Raw genomic sequence first — 17502 nt, 5'->3', positions numbered from 1 at the left:
GCAACCTGCTCTGGGTGACCCTGCTCTGGCAGGGGGGTTGGACTAGATGATCTCCAGAGGTCCCTCCCAAACCTACCATTCCGGGATCCTGTGTTTTCTCAGTACATTACCCACTGCCACCATGGATCAACATAACCCCTTCTCCTAACTGATTACTGAAGACAAACTCCTGAAAGAAATACCAAGTAAGCAAATAGACACCAAGTAAGCAAATAGACGTGGTAAAAGGACAGTCACAATCCCTAGAGGATGGAGTCACCATCCCTAGAGGTATTTAAGAAACATGTAGATTTGGCACTTCAGGGCATGCTCTAGTGGCAGAGATGGTAGGGGTTATTTTGTGTGTGTATGGTTGGACTCGATGGTCTCAAAGGTCCTTTCCAATCATGGAGATTCTATGATTCTGTGATTTTCTACTGTAAAGTTACAGGTAAACTATGCCTTTGCAAAGGGATAATGCTGGACGTGTTTTCAGACAATACCCAGAACCATGGTGTTACATATTTATACTTGAATATTTGTGTGTGTGTGCATATGCACACACCTATAATTTATATAAGAAAGAGTTGAGGATTTTTGGCTTTGGTGTTTTTTGATTTGTTTTTTTGTTTTTTTTTGTTTTTCCCTAGAACGTTTTCACAGGAGATGGGGGGGGGGGGTGGTGGTCAAAAAGCAAAATAAATTTTTCCTTTTACAGGAAATACCAGTTTGGGACCCTGTGAAATGTAGTTTTTGGTGAACACGTCACCCCTCAGGCCTGCACAGATGCAGCATAACTTCTTTTTGCTTTAGTTCTTCCCTTGTGTTCTCCTCACCAGCACAAAGAGTCACAGTCAATCGCCTCACTGATATCTTGTGTTATTGGAGCCACAGTTCCTCGAGCATTTCTCACAGTGCTAGGAATAATAGCTGCTCTCATACCATTAAATCTACTTTTGAGGTTGGTGATACTTTATTCCTAATTCTTGTGATCCTTCTCTTTATGAAAACTTTCCGCTGCCATGGTCAAATATGAGAGAAGGGGGTAAAAACACCCTGACTCATTTTTCAGACATCTTCATCCTGAAATGCCTGTGCAGCACTTCACACATATTCTGTTCTTCCATGAGACATTCCCAAAAAAATAAATTAAAAAAGAAAAAAAAAAACAAAAAAGGGCGGGATGGAGGACAGAAAAACCTTCCCTTTTTCCACATTGCAAGAACTGGCGTCATTGGTCGGATGCTGGAGGGAAATAGTCAGTTGGCTTAGGTGCCTGTGCAATGCAGGTTGACTCCAGCGAGAGGAAGCTTGAATGGCTGCTAATCACAGCCTTTGGAAAGCTTCCAGGGAGCCTGGGACAGCCAGAAGGTCTGACCCACTAAATGGACCTCGTCTGAACAGCCGTCTTTCCGTGTTTATAGTTTTAACCCTTCAACATGCCCATAGTACAGGCATTCAACTTTTTTTGCGTGTCACTCAAAGCAAGAAAACATTAGACATCATTCTTTAGGTAAAAGCACTTACCAGCATAAGGCATCTTCCCGTAGGTCATTATTTCAAACAGAAGTATTCCAAATGACCAGACATCTGACTTAATGCTGAATTTGTTGCAGCGGATGGCCTCTGGGGCTGTCCATCTCACTGGGAGTTGTGTTTCATTCCTGGCTTTATATACTTTTTCGTTTTCTACCTGTCATGGGTGAAAAACGAAGCACGACTGATCTTAGATCTGCTTCAGTAAAGCATTTAAGCACCTGACTAAGCTAAGCATGTGCTTAATCTTATCCTATTTTAGCCAAGCACCTGCCTTTCATGGTATTAAAGCACGCACTTTCTGAAGTCTATTGTTGAATTGGGCTTCACAGTTGAGAAATGCTACCGTTCATCGGAGGCTTTTCTAAAGCATTTATCATTTCAAGTGAGCAAGCAGTGTTGGAGTGGCTCGTGATTAATTATGACCCGCTACTGTGAATTCCGGACCTGGCATGCAAGATTTCAAAAGTCTGTCAGGAGTGGCAGTGTAAGCATCCTGCTGACGCTAGAGACCAAATGGCTCCGCGTCTGGTCTTCAGTAAACAGAGAAGGCAAAAGCAAGAGCTAATGAATTTCAGAACCTTTCTTCCGTGATTTATTGCAGTGTTGAAGGGCCATTGACTTTGATAACAGTCACTTAAGCAGGTTTTGGGGACCAAAGAACAAACTCCAAGTGGTTCAAATTAAATTATTAGCTTACAGTTGATCCAATTAATTCATGTAAAGTGAAGATGAAATACGCATAGAAAAAGCAGAATTATTTGCTGGAAAATTTGTGGAATCATGTTCTTAAAGTTCTATAGCACAGACATCTAAAATTTGTGAACATTTATTCTTTCTTGAATTCCTAAATGCAGTTTAGTGTACATCAGTCACATCCAAGGCTCAGTCAGGTTTTTCACATGCAAACCCAGACAAATGTGTACAAGATTTTGTTTGTTTGATTGTTTTTAATACAGAAATATATGCTTCCCAGCTGTAATGCCCTACAGTTTTGAAAAGACTGGTTGATAGTGTTTTGTATCTACATACTGATACAGTTGGCAACATGACCATAATATTCATTTCTAGAAACAAAAAAAAATATTTCATTATGCTAATTAATGCATACAGAAACACAGATTTCATTTCTCACACCTATGCCTCTGGGATCTTTGCATGTCACCATGTTAATGCTTTGGTTTAGGAGACATAATATTCCTAAGAACATCTGCCAAGATGGTTCTATGACAGCGTATTTTAGTAAAGTTCAGTTTTAGCAAGAAATGTCAACAGCTGTAAATTACTACCCTCTCTAGTGAGGACAGAGGAGAAAACATTGCAAGCATTGTTCATTTAAAAATATTTTTTTTTCATGTTAAAAAATGTGCAATCTGAACTTATGCATAACTAGAAGAATCAAAATTAAGCAAAAAGCACTTTCAAAGTCCCTTGATGCCATTGTCAAGCCATTATTCTATACTTCACTGTGTAATGAATCCAACTCTGTTATGAACTTCAATTTCTGCTGCTTGAATGGAGAAAAACAAACGAGAAGCAGAGGGCTTTTTTCTCTGTTTTTCCTTCTCAGTGCAAGAACATAAATCAATAAAAACAATAATAAAACCTTAGAAATTGTGGATTACATATTGAAATCCATAAAATATGGCAAATCAAATCTTTCCAACTCTGATCAAATCATTTTCAGAGGTGGGAAATCTCATTTCTAAACCACAGCTCCTTCCTAGGGTGATCTTGGTCAGGGTTACTTGGCATTCCATGTCCTCAAGGGCTAGAGAAAAAAAGACAGCACAATGGCAAAGAACTTGAAACTGCATCAGATTTAAAGCTCTGAGAGATCACTTTATGAACTCCGCTGTTAGTCTTGGAGAGGAATAAGGTCCTTTTATGAATACTACCTCCACTCACAAGCATCACGGAGGCAGTGGGGAAGCGAACAAGGAGAAAATAGCTATCAATACAGTTTTATATGCCTTCCCTTACAGGCTCAGGAATATAATTTTGCCATCGTTCCTGTGATCTCTCTCCATGTGGCAGACACTAGTGTTGTGGATAAAGGTTGTGCAGCAAAGGGTATTTACAGCTTGCCAGGCTTCTTCCTTGGTGGCTGAGTGGGAAGCAGACACCGGGATGCCATCTTCAGACTGACTCAAAGGCACAGGGCAGCTTCTAACCTTGCATGGCATAATGCAGGCAGAGGATACAAGTGAACACGTTAGGGGTCCTTTTCTCCCTGGGCATGCCTTTTGCCTGAACCCGGCAGTTCAGAGGCTACAGTTCATCCTTTAGTTGGCCTCTTCCACCTTGTTCCCCCCAAGGTTAGAGCCAATTCACCCTCTCACAACCCACCTTAAGAACTCTTGCAAGTCCAAAGTCTGCCACTTTGTAAACACTGTGTTCGCCAACAAGAACATTTCTGGCTGCCAGATCCCGATGAATATAGTTCCGGGATTCGAGGTAAGCCATCCCGGAAGCCACCTGAGTGGCCATGTCTACTTGATGTGGCAGGAAGATTTGGGAGCCTGCATCTTCTGTTTAAAAAGAAGACGACAAGGATACGTAATATTTATGGTATTCAGACAGAAATAACATAACAGCTGACTGGTTCAAATAGCCAACACAAATCAACAAAGCCATGCAATACAATAAAGTAACAGCCCAACCAAATCACAGAGGTTAGTGAATGACACTACTTAAAGTCATGCAGTTAATTTTGCGATAACTGAGTAACCACGCCCGTCCCACCTTCTCTAAAAGAGTGGACACTAAATGCAGCAGCTGACCTGGCCCTAGAGCTGCTAGAGTCAGGAGCTGCTGACAAAGTCCAAAGCAAAAGGCATTTCTCTACCAATAGCAATGCAGATGTTTGCCTTTCTGACAAGTCCATAACCTGTTCCAAACTGTGAGTAAGAGTTAATGTCAGTACTCACTGAGTGTGGCCAAAGCTGACTAAAGATGAAAAAGCACAAAATTAGCCTTGTTCCCTGTTCTCCAATGATTCTTACTAGGAAATATACCATCTGCTGCCAAGCATAACTCTCATTTTCACTTTCCAGTCCACTTGACTGCTTCACGCTGTTATCTCAGTTGCTGCTACTCAACAGCAGGACTCCTTGAGCTGCTTTCAAGCTGACTGCTTCTCTTGTAGAACTTTCTGAAGCAATGTGCATGCCATTCCCACCACTGTAAGATCAGCAAGTCCCAGAAATAGAGATCTTGCAATCAAAGATCGGCTGTTCAAACAAAGTAGTAGAGGAACTTTGAGCAGAGCAACTTGCCTCCACAAATGAAGGAAAGAGCCTCTTAGGCCATGAAAAACTGTAGGCAAAAATAGAAGACAGGTACCCCGAAAAAAGGGCCCTGGGGTATTACACATTAGAATTCAAATTCAGGGTCTTTGTGGCATTTTGTTGACAGCTGACCTCCTCCAAGCAAAGAATTTATACCCCAAGGTAATCTAGGTAAGACAAATCAGTGTTATATTCAAGCATCACTGTCACCCAAACCCAACCACAGCAGCACTGAAGCATGAGTGCCTACCTCTGTAGCCTCTAATACTCAAAACGGTTTCAATTTTCTGTTTCAGAATCTTAACAGTATCTGAAATCTGAGTGTTTGCTGCTACATTTATTGGTAATTCTCCTTTCTCATTGAGGATGGTGACTTTTCCTTACTGCCTCTGTGTTAAAGAAATAAAACATTTGTAGCTGGCAGTTTTCTGTTGCTTATTTTTAATTGATTTGTAGAGAAAGTGTGTCTTAGCATTGTTTTGCATAGCCTGCTCCAGTTCTGGCATTTTATCTGACCTAACCTTGCAATCACTCCTTATGAAGAGTGTGAAATTCCATTGTTTACTAATCTATTCTGCAATCTCCAGGCCTTGAATTTCTTGCTCATCTGGATGTTCTGAGATGAATAGGTAAAAGAAATGAATTTTAAATTATTAAATTTGCCCTGTATGTGTATTGTCCTACTTCCTTTTTGAGGCTAAACTCATTGTCATGCTAATCAGGCACTAAGATTATTTACTTCTATTGTTGACTCAGAAAGTCTTTTCCTCTCCCACACATATGTTTAATAGCTGCCTTGACCTTTAAAAGAGAGAGGGAGAAAAATCAGGCTATGTGAAAATCTATGACTTAACCATCAAGAAAATCCATCATCAGGCCACAGAATAATATAACACTCTGAAGTTTTACAGTTCTGATAACTGTCAGGCATCAACATTTATTATTCAGCTTGCTGGACAAAAAAAAAATCCACAAATGACGCTTATGTTGTATTTAATCAGAAAATAACTAAATATGTACAAGTACCTTGCATGAGTACCTGGGGTTTGGAAACTAGCTTATGTGACTCAGTTTAAAATCCCTCTCTCCACGTTCCCTTTCTGCTCCTTCATCTGCACAGGCTGTGAACTACCTCCCGGTGAAAGCAGACAAGGACGCAGACAGACTCGAGCACGGGTTTGTCATTGCTCTGCTGATGCTCCGGGTTCTCCTGAAACAAGCTTGCTCCAAGAGGCAGAACACAGCAATGTCATGGCAAAAAAAAAGGATGACTCATAAGCCTTGTGTTTAATGAGCTGCTTCAGTGCAGATTAGGAGTTAAAGCTGCTAAACTCTCCCTGACTCGTTCCCTGCAGGACACACAGGTGCACTGTGTTAGAGGACAAGGACGAGATCCACCCCTAATGGTGGAGTTGCAGCTGAAAGATTATTTCTTCCAGTCTGGGGCCTGTTTGGGATCCCAGACCAGGCTGACCTACTGCCTTTCACACGTGGGCTGAGAGAGGGGAAGAGGCCTCCATTGCCCTGGCTGCTGCGGTATTTCTTGGAGGGTTCCTCCCTGTGTGCTGGTTCTGCACTGCTGCTGTGCTGGAGCTGAAGAAGGGAAAGCTCTTAAGGAGGGGCCTCAGTGGATGAGGAGCTGCAAACTGTGCACAAAGACGAAGCGCAAGTCCCTTTGGGATCTGAAATGCAAATCATGTATGGTTGTCTCATAAAGATTTATGACTATACCTCCAAAATCCCAGGTTGGGCCAGCCAAAGCGCACAAGTACAAGCACAGCACTGTATTAGTACAATTACAGAGGTTTCCAGACCAGAGCCAGCTCCCATCTGGCTGGTTGAGAGCAAGTCAGAAGAGTTTCCAGCTGTATTGATATGGGTATACATGTGCTTTAGTTTGTTTTAAAGTTTTTTAAAGAAGGAAAAACTACAACAAAAAACCAAAGTTAATATAACTTCCACACTCAAAGCCAGGCACTACTGGTGAATTTATAAAACCTTCCAACGGATTATTTTTTATCCTATAAAAAAACGCAGTGCCTCTATGTCCTGTTTTACTAATATTTTTTGAGACAACTATTGCCCTCATATGAAAAATTTATTAGAAAAAATATTAAAGAAGGCTTAGGGTCTGCACCCTGTTCTAAGCAATCAATCACAATACCTCATATAAGAAAGACAGCCAAATATTCTCATTGACAGATGCCTGACAATAAATAAGTAAATAAATAAATAAGCAACACTTTCCCCAGTTGAGACCATTGCCTCCATAATAATTCATCAAACTTCAAGACTGCGTCCCTGCCAGAACAAGCCCCAGGTCTAGCAGAATTGATAAAAACACTCATACGTTTATGACAATTTCATTCACATCCAATAACAACGAGAAGTTTTCACTTGCATTTTTCTCACACTGGTGGCAGCTCAATAACTCTGCATAGCAGCGTTCATCAAGAAGTATCCCAAAGTACATTCACAGGGTGCACAGGGAATTCATGTGCCCATCATTACTAAGTAGCTGTCGCTATGGTGGAGCGTGCTAGTCACTACGCATGAAAAATTAGGGATTTTTAAAGCTGGGAAAACATACCATGCATTTCTAGGAGAGGAAATTTAACCAAAGAATGATCTCTGGACTTTGCCTCTGTTCCAGTTTGACATATTAACCCATAGTGTACACAGAGGCAGCAGCCTTTTGGAAATGTTTTCCAGGTTCCTGCAGTGGCTGAGTCTCAAGAATGCTTATCAAGAGCTGTGCACTGACTGCCGGCCGATACAGATCATTTCCAGTCACTGAGCTTTATGCAAGCTTCAAATCTCTTTTCTTATTACACTGACAGCAATGACTTTTCTCTCACCAATACCTATAAAAGCACCTGGATCTCTGCTTCCACCTCTTAGTTCTGTTTATCCCCCTGTGCATAGGCCATCAGACAAGGAGAGATACCACTAGGCTGGGTTTCAACTGGCCATTTTTACGGATATCTTGATGGCTGCCTGCAAACCAACTGACTTTCCACAGTCTCTCTGATGCGGGGCTACAGGAATGAGCGCTCAGCCAAAGATCAGGCTGCAGACACACGCTGCCTACAGCAAGGGCAGCTGCTGTGCATATGCTGGCAACTGATCACTCATGCGTCCCTGAGATGTTGTGCTCTGCACACAAACAGGCCAGTTTTCACCTGTGACTCATCCTGGCTTTTTCAGAGCTACTTCTCCAGTGCAGTAAGTGTTTTCATGCCCAGTAATCATTTCCTGATGTGCCAGGCTCTTTCAAGCAGATAAGCAGCAATCTGCACACAAAAGCACCAAAGATGAGAATTTAAAGGCAATTTGTGCCTTGCTACCTCTGGCCACTAAATGCCTACAGAGCTTTAGATGATCTGGCCCAAGGGTCTTGCAGCCTCTCAGGGCAGTGCCTGGTCGAGCTGTCCCTCTACCAGAGATTTCTTTAGCTGTAATCATCCTTCCACCGAGCCTCACTTCAAAAATGGTTCCACAGAGAAGACGGGGGAAAGCATGTGTCATGGTAAATGCTGCCTGTGGTATTTCACAGGGCTTTGCTTTAAGGGCTGGATAGAGAGACGGAATTTAGCAGGACAATCACAGTGAACATTTTGTCTTCAAGAGACCATTACAGCTTTGGAGACATTTAGCATCTCAGAGACGTCTTCTAAACTGAAAATGGGTAGCAACACTAGAATCAAGCATTTCTCAATAGCAGGGGTGAACTTAAAGTGCAATCATTATGCTAGTCTGTTTCAGGCTGTACGACTTTATTTTTAATTATTATTTGCCTTCAAAAGAGCACTTTGAAGTGCTGCTGAGATAAAAGCCCTGATGCGATAGGCAAGGGGACAAATTCATAGTGAAAGGCTATCCCTGCCTAGTAATAGATTTCAAAGCTGTTAAGTACATTTTGTGCAAGTGCCTCTATTTCATGTCAAATATGATGACCTATCCTTCTGCATGGTTGTATTTTTATTCTGTCAGGGTATGTTCCCGTCTACTCATAGAACTATGTGGAAAAATGTGGGTCATTATAAAGCAAGAATCAAACTGTGAATGTGATTCTCTCCTGCTTCTCAAATACTTTGGCATGTCAAAAATTCATAAACCTCTTTCTTTCCTCTTTTCTCATCTCCACACACAACAAATAATGTAGCTTTTATATTAAACCAGAGTGTTGTACTTCTATCTTTTATGTTAGTGTATTTACTAAACTGACATCTGTGGCACCCCTTGAAATTAGTTTATAGTCGTTTGCTTACTTTGAAGGTATTCTAGAAGACTTCCATATCTCATCAGCTCGGTAATAATATAAATTGGGTCCTCCAAAGTACAGACAGCATAAAGCTGTATAAGCTTTGGATGTCTCAAGTTCTTCATTATTTGTGCTTCCCTCAGAAAGTCCCTTCGATCCATTGAACCTGAAACAACAGCATTATAACAAAACATAAGCTCAGGTTATTAAAGGCCTTCCTACCAGCCTGACAGTCTTAAGGGAATAACTGAGATTGTTTTCTGTCTTTCAAAGTACATTAGCATCTCAAATCTGCACAGTTCCCACAGAAAACAGACAGAGCAGCTGAAATAAACAGTTAATGAGTGAAACACGCCGGTTGCGCAGGGACAGAGAACGTATATGTTCCAGCCACCAGAAATATAAACGCCAAAATTAACGTCCTCCAGGCCTCCCCCCGGCAGAAAAAAGTGAGGCTGGAATGTTAACTGATATAATTTAAGCAAACAATTATGTCACAACTAGTTAACGAAATGGCCAGAAACTGAGGTAAGAGGGCCTAGGTAATGAACATAAAATTTCTGACAGAAAGATAGTGTTGCAATAAGAATTTGTTGCACTATTTTTTCTGCTTCAGCAATCAAAGCCTGAAAGCACTGAAATCACTTTAGCATGTAAGGAGTGGATGTGTGCATTTTATATACATAAATACAAATACCTATTTATAATGTTCACATAATATACAAATATATATATACACAGATAGTCTCATAGTAATCTTCAACAACCTTATTAGAAATACGAAAGTATGCCCAGATGTAACAGTGATTTTACACTCCCTTAAAAGCAGAATTATCCTAACAACTAACGATCCCAACTTTTTAAGTGTTGCATAAAGTCACAATATCTCTAGTTCTATTAATATACAAAGTGAGTCAAAGCATAAGCTATGTCAAAGAAACAATACAGAAATGGCACAGGGAGATAAAGTCAGTGGCAAATTTAGGATTAGAGCTCATACATCCTGAACAGGGGACTGATTAGAAAAAAACATGCACAAATAAGGAAGAAAAGCTTCCTCTGTGGATAATCCAGTAGTGTTCGGATATCCTCAGATGTTTGAGGAAGATGGTAAATAACATCTACTTCACAATACTTGTCACAAACAAATGTGAAATTCTCCAACTACTCGAATGTTTCCTCCTCCCAAATCAAAATAGTTTCATTAAGAAAAGATTACAGTGAACATTTGGGGAAAAAAAAAATAAATCTACCCAAGTCTAGTCTGCTCTATGCCCTGTTCGAAACCAAACTCTTAGTATAAGCAGACTGAGTCATTTGAGAAGCTAAGGCTGCAAGATGAAGAGTCTTTATTTTATGGCTTTTTAACATTAGGTAACCAACAAGGTTCATTTGGGAGTTTGGCTCTGTTCCAAACACGGTTGTTTAAATGAAGTGAAATGCTGGGAGGATGCTAAATGGCTCAGCAATAAAACTCCATAAGAAAATCTGTTCTACACCTGCCTTGAACGCTGCCTCCTGAAAAGTGCTCCAACCTATTTCCCAAAGCACAGCAATGAGTACATCAGTGCAAGAGGAATGACTCAGAAATGTTTCTGATGTAGACTTTATGAAAAAACAGCCACTCGACATTGCAACTTGTGAGAGCAAAGATTATTGCAAGGGACAGGTACTCCTCTCTCCAGTGTCCTCATACTTTCCTTGGCAATCCCACAGGGTCCAATTTAAAAATATTTTACGGGATGCCATTAGGAGCAATGGCGAAAGGCAATGGACTTCCATGCCATCAATAAATGGATAGCAGCCAATAATACATCTCCTCAACAGGTACGGGCTATACCCATTTCCTTTTGTCACTGACAGAGGAAAGTGGCGGCCTGCATGAAAAGTAAATGACTCATACTTAGTCTGGATAAAGCAGAGATTATGACAGTCAGGTGGAGAAAATAATTATCTGTAATGCTAACACTATGTCCCTTTCCTATTTAGAGCAGCACAATCCTTACAGGTTTATTTCAATTTTCCACTAATCCTAGATTTTTTTACAAAAAAAAAAAAAAAAAAAAAGACTAGGGTTATCTTCAAATGGTTTGGATTCACTTTGATACCTATTTAATATTGTTGTCCATTTGCTTACTCTTTTCAAGATATATGTATCGTGGAAATAATCCTAAAGTCTACAGAGAAGCTGCATGGTATGAGGTATTCTGCTTCCAAAGATAAATGCATAAGTGTGACTAGTGATTTAACACCGGTGCCAAAATTTGAGATGTTGATCCTAAAAAGGACGAAGTATTTGCTAACTTGGGGTCTACCAAATCACCTGCCCTCTATGGATCATTATACAGGATTTCTTCACACCATTGAAAATGACAGTCTGATTTGTCCCCATCATCAAAGTTTGCCTACAAGGAATCTCTCAGTTTAATCATGCTATAAACTTCTTCCAACAAACTGAAACCAAGCAACATGTTTTTCGCGTATGACAACTTCCAATAAATTGATCAGGAGGGAAGTATTCTTTTAGCTGAATGGCAGCAATTCGTCCTTTACGCTGTAAAAGTAACTAATAACAACAATAACAAAGCAGTGACAAAAATCAGTAAGTATTTCCTGCATATTTTAAAGAGCATATGTAAATGTTCAGTTTTACTTAGTTTATATCTTAAAATAGCACAAGTAGCAGATAGTGACCAAAACAAATAATGGGGTTTTTTTAGTTTGTAGTTGAATTACATGTGTGTTTAACAAAGTATATGTTTTCAGCTGTAAGCAGTAAACACAGGATGAAGAGCCCGTTACTGCAAGTAGAAACCACTTGATCAAAAAACAACTAGTTAATAGAAGCCTTTACTGAAACAATTATCCCTTGTGTAAGACACCGGTTTGGGAGTAGATTGAACAGTACCTGAAGAAAATACGGTTTTGGCAATTTGTTTTTTGAATGAAAAATGTTTTTGTAAATGTCAAAGCCCTTCTTAAGAATAAAATGTTGGAATATGTTTCTTTGATGTCTTCTATGATGTGATGTTTTTGCCAGAAATCACCTCTAATTTAATCCTATTTAAAGCAGGTATATCAGTTCTGATTACTTTATGAAAATATTTTGTTCGAGAATTGAGGAAGCTTCACATTACAAGATAAACACTGATAATTTGGAAATGAGTTAGAGAGAAAGGTCAGTTATTTTTACATAGTTTCCACTGGCCTAAATGTAAGTGTTCCTTAAATATTTGATAAGCCCCTCCAGAGACTATTTTTTTGCAACCTTCAATGAGCCCTCCCAAATGACTTCAAAGAAACCTTATACTTCAGAGCAACCTTGTCTTCTGAATAGGTTTATACAAAGTGAACTTATGTACAGAATACTGTGATCTTCTTAAAAAGTTTATGTGTAATAAAGAAATAACATTAAAAGTATAAGTTCTTGGTAACACAAGAGACAGAGTGTAAATTATTCACGTTAACAGGAGAATGAGATAGGTATCTGACAATCCTCAAGCAGCTTTCTCACCATGCAGAAGTGAACTTACAAGTTAGTGTAAGGTTATGTATCAAACTAAACTGAATAAAAGAATTTCTTTGTTCAGAGAAATCAGGGGACTTTACTGAGCGCAAAGCTTTTTACACTGCATATGCACTAAAGAGATGACATATTGAAGGGATGAAAATATTATTAAAACCTTCACCGACAGTACCAACCCAGAGACTATTTTGAGAAAGCCTCCTAAAAAAAAATCATGCTTGGGCAGCTTCCATGCAAAGACAGAAGCTTGAGAGATGCTTTACAATATGATAATGACAAATGCATCTGTCAACTTGAACAGGCATAAGGAACTTTTTCAGATATGATTAATTGGTGATGATAGATGCCTGCTTTGCATGCTGACGGTTGAAGAAGCAAGTTAGCCCAGACAATAGGTTCTAGAGAATCCATCACGCTCAGCATAGGACAAAGTGCAAATCCCTGCTGCAATGATTTCCACTTAAATAGAAAAAACAATGCCTCAGTGAGGAAATAAAAACAGAAATGTGAAATGACATGTTCAGGGACCTATAGCAAGGCAGTGCTGTGCAGAGCCAAGAACAGAAATAGCAATTTCTGGCTTCTAGACCATTTCCCTATTTGCTGATCCCTACACCTCTTTGATGATTGTGGGTCAACAACTCAAGAGTCAGAGATGTTCCTTACGGCAAAGATGTTCTTGTTGTTTTTTCTTTCATTCACACATCTGTCACTACATTTTTGGCTGGTAAAATGTCACAGATGTCTCCAAAGCAGCGTCAAACACTTGTGCACAAATGAGAGGATTATCTGAATGACGGCATCACATTACTTACTGCTTTTTGTTTATAGTCACAGTGATCAACAGATTGTTTCAACAAAATCTATAGTTCTTTCTGCACCTTCTCATCCAGGAGCCTTACACTTTAATCACTGTGGCCTAGAAATACTAATGTTCATCCAACTTTTAAACCCAGCTGGAGTGTTTTTAATGAACTGCTGAAATGTTTAAGTAACTCAGAAGCTTGAAGAAGCTTACCATTGGTTCATGTAATGCAGTTCTTCAGCACAGGATGGATGGTTCATGTTTATGCACCTATATATTCCCTGTGGAAACTTGGTCTTTGTAGCACAGTGAACATAGTAACAAACCCACACTGCTCAATGTTTTCACTTGATGCCTACAGTGATTGTGTACTCAGTCATACCTCTATAAAGTTAGTTTCCTTTGATATTAGGATTACTGCATAAGGTAAGGAGGTGTATAGACATTTGAAAATGCAGTCATGGGATTCTCCTCTGAGGGAGTATTATTTTTAATGTAAACACTAATTTGGGATAATATATAGAAGAGTATTAAAACAAGACTGCATAATCAGAGGGCAAGTAGAAAAGGAAATCCATCATGGACATCCTAGGGAGGACCAAACAGACAGAGCACAGAAGGAGGTACTCTTCAGCTTCTCTGCAGCACAAAAAAACCCCATAAAAACAAAAACAAAAACAAACCCTCCTGCTCCATTGACATTTTCCTCTGGACCAGATCCTACTTTGGAGGTTGCCGGGAGCACAGTGTGAACAATTGGATAGAAGATCAAAGAAGAGGGAAAGTCAAATCTTTGGACATTTATGATTATTTCAGAGGGGATGCAGCAGCAACCATGGCTGATAGGCTGTCTTACCAGTGGTGTGGTCTCCCCTTCCCATGCCACTCTCCCCTGGATGTTTGTGGGAGGAACAATAAGAGGGTGGATTAAAATTGCCAGAAATAATGAGGGGAGAAGGGGAAGAGAGGAAGGGGACAGAAGGGAAAAGGGAAACAAAGACGAGCAGGAGTTGGAAGTACATTACCCCATCTCTGTCCTTCGCAACGGAGGGTACTGTCCAGGGGACAAAATTATACAGTGCAACCTCTGAATATAACACCAGGAAGTGATGAGATGACACAGAAAGCTGGTGTTTATGATTTTTAGCATAATGACTGCCTGTCTCACACCCACAAATGAGGTTTAGGATAACCAAAAGTTCTAAATATTGTTGTATTAATGAAAGATATTAAAGATAATACTTGCTATTACTTTAACAAAAAGACTCTTAATTATGAGTCTTGTGACTCTTCCTGCAAGGTTAATAGAAATCTTATACAAATATAAATATCACAGACTAATCATTCTGACATTTTGAAGGTCTCTATAATCCACCACTGGCTCTGGAAAAGGACTAAAAAGTCAGGGGGAAAAGTGGTTCTGGATCAATGGATTTCCTCAGTTTTGTTACTGCTGTAAATTCTGTGGAATTACAGAACGCTGCTGGTAGCTGGATTCACCTCCTGCAACTGTAGGCAATTATTCAGGCACCTGGACCTGAGCTAGTTGTCCAGACTTTACAATTAAGGGGGAAAAAAAGTGCTTTAATAGCATATTATTCTCTCATTGTAATGTACATTTCTAATCTATAGTATGATTTATCTGACATGTCAAGTGCTTATTTCTTCACACTAATTATTGAAAAAGCTTGGTATATCATCTAAGATGTTAGATGCCTAAAAACAGGAAAAATGTAGCTAGTACACTACGCATCAATGTTTCTGAAAGAAACACTTGTGAAATTTCCAGTTTGTGTGCAATATCTGAAAAATTGGCTCTTGCTCCAAATGGAATGAAAACAGATTTCTGAATACCCTAATTACTCTCAAGTCAGAAATCACACATTTGCATCAAGTGAGAACTGGCTCTGGGAAATGTCCATCACTGACATCTCACCAGGATTCTAGGAGTTTAATTTTTTCCTACAGGTTGGAAGGTCATCTACCTAAACAAGATCATTATAAGTCTTTTAGCAGCAATAGATAGAAATTAATGTAAATCCATAAAAACTATCTGAGAAATGGGGAGAGTACCATATAACAAGAAATTATATTTAGCCTTCCTAAAGACAATTAAAAATTGGGTTAATTTGCTCCGTGTGTACCTCCAGAATGGAAAGAAAATACTACGCATAAGAGAAGGCTTTTACTTTAATTCAAGAAGACATAACAAGAGTTAAAGGGAAGATATCAGGTAAATCCAGGTGAGAAATTAGGCCCACAGTCTTATAGGCATACTGATATACCATTGATACAAACTGTCAAACACAGCAGAGGCAGCTTCTCTCTGTGCCTCCATCACAGGGCTAGAAGACTTCTAGTTATTATCTAGTCAAGAACAAGCTGTGTTTTGATTAAATATAAATACTCTATCTCAGCAGAGAAGTGAAATGTAATGGCATATAACAGCAAAGTATTCAGACTGTACATGAACTAGGACAGATTTACACTGCAAAATAATGCTCAACAGAACAACTCAAACTAGCAGAAATCCCTTTGGGCCTTCAGGCCTATAAATTTATGACATACTGATTGCATTATGCTCTTCTATATTGTTTGCGATGTGATTACCTTACTTGATTAACCTGACGCTGCTTGGAAATGAAAGCATGGTTTCACAATTTCTCTGGTGGTAAAGCCATTTAAAACAGAACCCTCTCTATCTCAATCCCCTATATTTGCCAGATCACACTCCTCTGTTGTTATGATGACTTTCTTTTCCAGTGGGTCTACACTGTAAAGTAGCTTAGCAAAAAGACTTTGCTTTAAAATACTTCTCCCTTCCATAGTGTAAAGACAACTGATTTAGACCTTTGAGCCAAGCAACAAGAGAGGACCGTTTTGCAGTGTGTCACACTTGAAGCCTGAAATATTGCCTATGTGAATATTGGAAGCTTCAATCATCAACATACAACATGATGCATTTCTTGATTACTCAGGAACTACTATGTTTTCCATTCACTTACTATCTTTATATTACGATGAATGAAATTATCAGATGTAGCCTTTGCTATAATTTTATTAGTACCAAGCTAAGAATTTATTACTCAGATTAAGGTGAGGGTATTGGGGGTTTTCTTTAATTATTGAAATGTTATTCATCATGAGTAATGATGAGAACAAGCTATGGAAAACCAATGTGCTAATTGATTAGAGCAGCGCACTCCAAGTAGTGAAGAACATTGTACAGAAGAGGGATAATTCCCTAGAGAAGTATACTACAAGGTTAAATGCTTCCATTTGAGACTGTTTGAACTGTTTTTATAGAATGAGATGATAGTTCACAAGTACAGTGATAAGAGATTCAGTATTACCTATACAATTTATCAAGATAGCTTTGAGAATCAAAGTCTTCATTCTGAGCGTCACTAAGTGCAATGCACGACTTCTCTATCACAGTATTAGCTCACAAACTCTTCACTACCCAGACATCACATCCAGGTGAGTCTTGTGTCTGCCCTAACTCAATATAACCCACTGTGAAATCAATGAGGCTACTACTGTTGACCTTAACAGGAGGCAGACTACAGTGGAAAAAACAAAGATGGAAAAAGTATTGATTAATCAAGGCCTTTTCCCCAGCTGAACTATGATACTACAAAAAGCATCACAGCTGAAGTGGCTTCTTCCTCTGCACTGTGCTAGCCTGTATGTAAATATTATGTTTATATTCCAGTGCAAAATTTAATTTTTAGCTAATAAATATATTTAAGAAGTCTATGTGATCAATTTTTATTGTTTTATAGTCTTCTGTAAGTGCATTCTCAGGACACCCTATTAGTATAGAAACCAAAAAAAAACCCTTCTTCTTTTCCTGCACATGTTGTGCTGGAAGTATTTTGATCTCCGTGTGCTTTATCAGCAAGACATTAAAAGGATAATGAATTGAACAACAAAGAACGGATCTCCACAGATATGTTTGGCCTTAAATGTTTGGCAGTCGAAGGGAAGGGAAGGGGAAGGGGAAGGGGAAGGGGAAGGGGAAAGGGAAGGGGAAAGGGAAAGGGAAAGGGAAAGGGAAAGGGAAAGGGAAAGGGAAAGGGAAAGGGAAAGGGAGAAGGTA

At 39.4% G+C, this 17502-nt stretch overlaps 1 protein-coding gene across 1 annotated transcript in view; it reads right to left on the bottom strand.

The window, feature by feature from the left end:
* FRK (fyn related Src family tyrosine kinase) overlaps positions 1-17502 on the bottom strand; it is a 53076-nt gene that overhangs the window by 2933 nt on the left and 32641 nt on the right. Inside the window, exons 5-7 of the mRNA XM_074580912.1 lie at positions 9077-9235; positions 3865-4046; positions 1507-1672 (exon numbers count right to left, since the gene is read on the bottom strand). Coding sequence (XP_074437013.1) covers positions 1507-1672; positions 3865-4046; positions 9077-9235 — 507 coding nt within the window. The remainder of the gene's footprint in view (positions 1-1506; positions 1673-3864; positions 4047-9076; positions 9236-17502) is intronic.

Source organism: Larus michahellis, chromosome 3 (genome assembly GCF_964199755.1).
Source record: "Larus michahellis chromosome 3, bLarMic1.1, whole genome shotgun sequence".
NCBI classification, from domain to species: domain Eukaryota; kingdom Metazoa; phylum Chordata; class Aves; order Charadriiformes; family Laridae; genus Larus; species Larus michahellis.
Note: the sequence above shows the minus strand (reverse complement) of the source record. Positions and strands in the feature narration are given on the sequence as shown.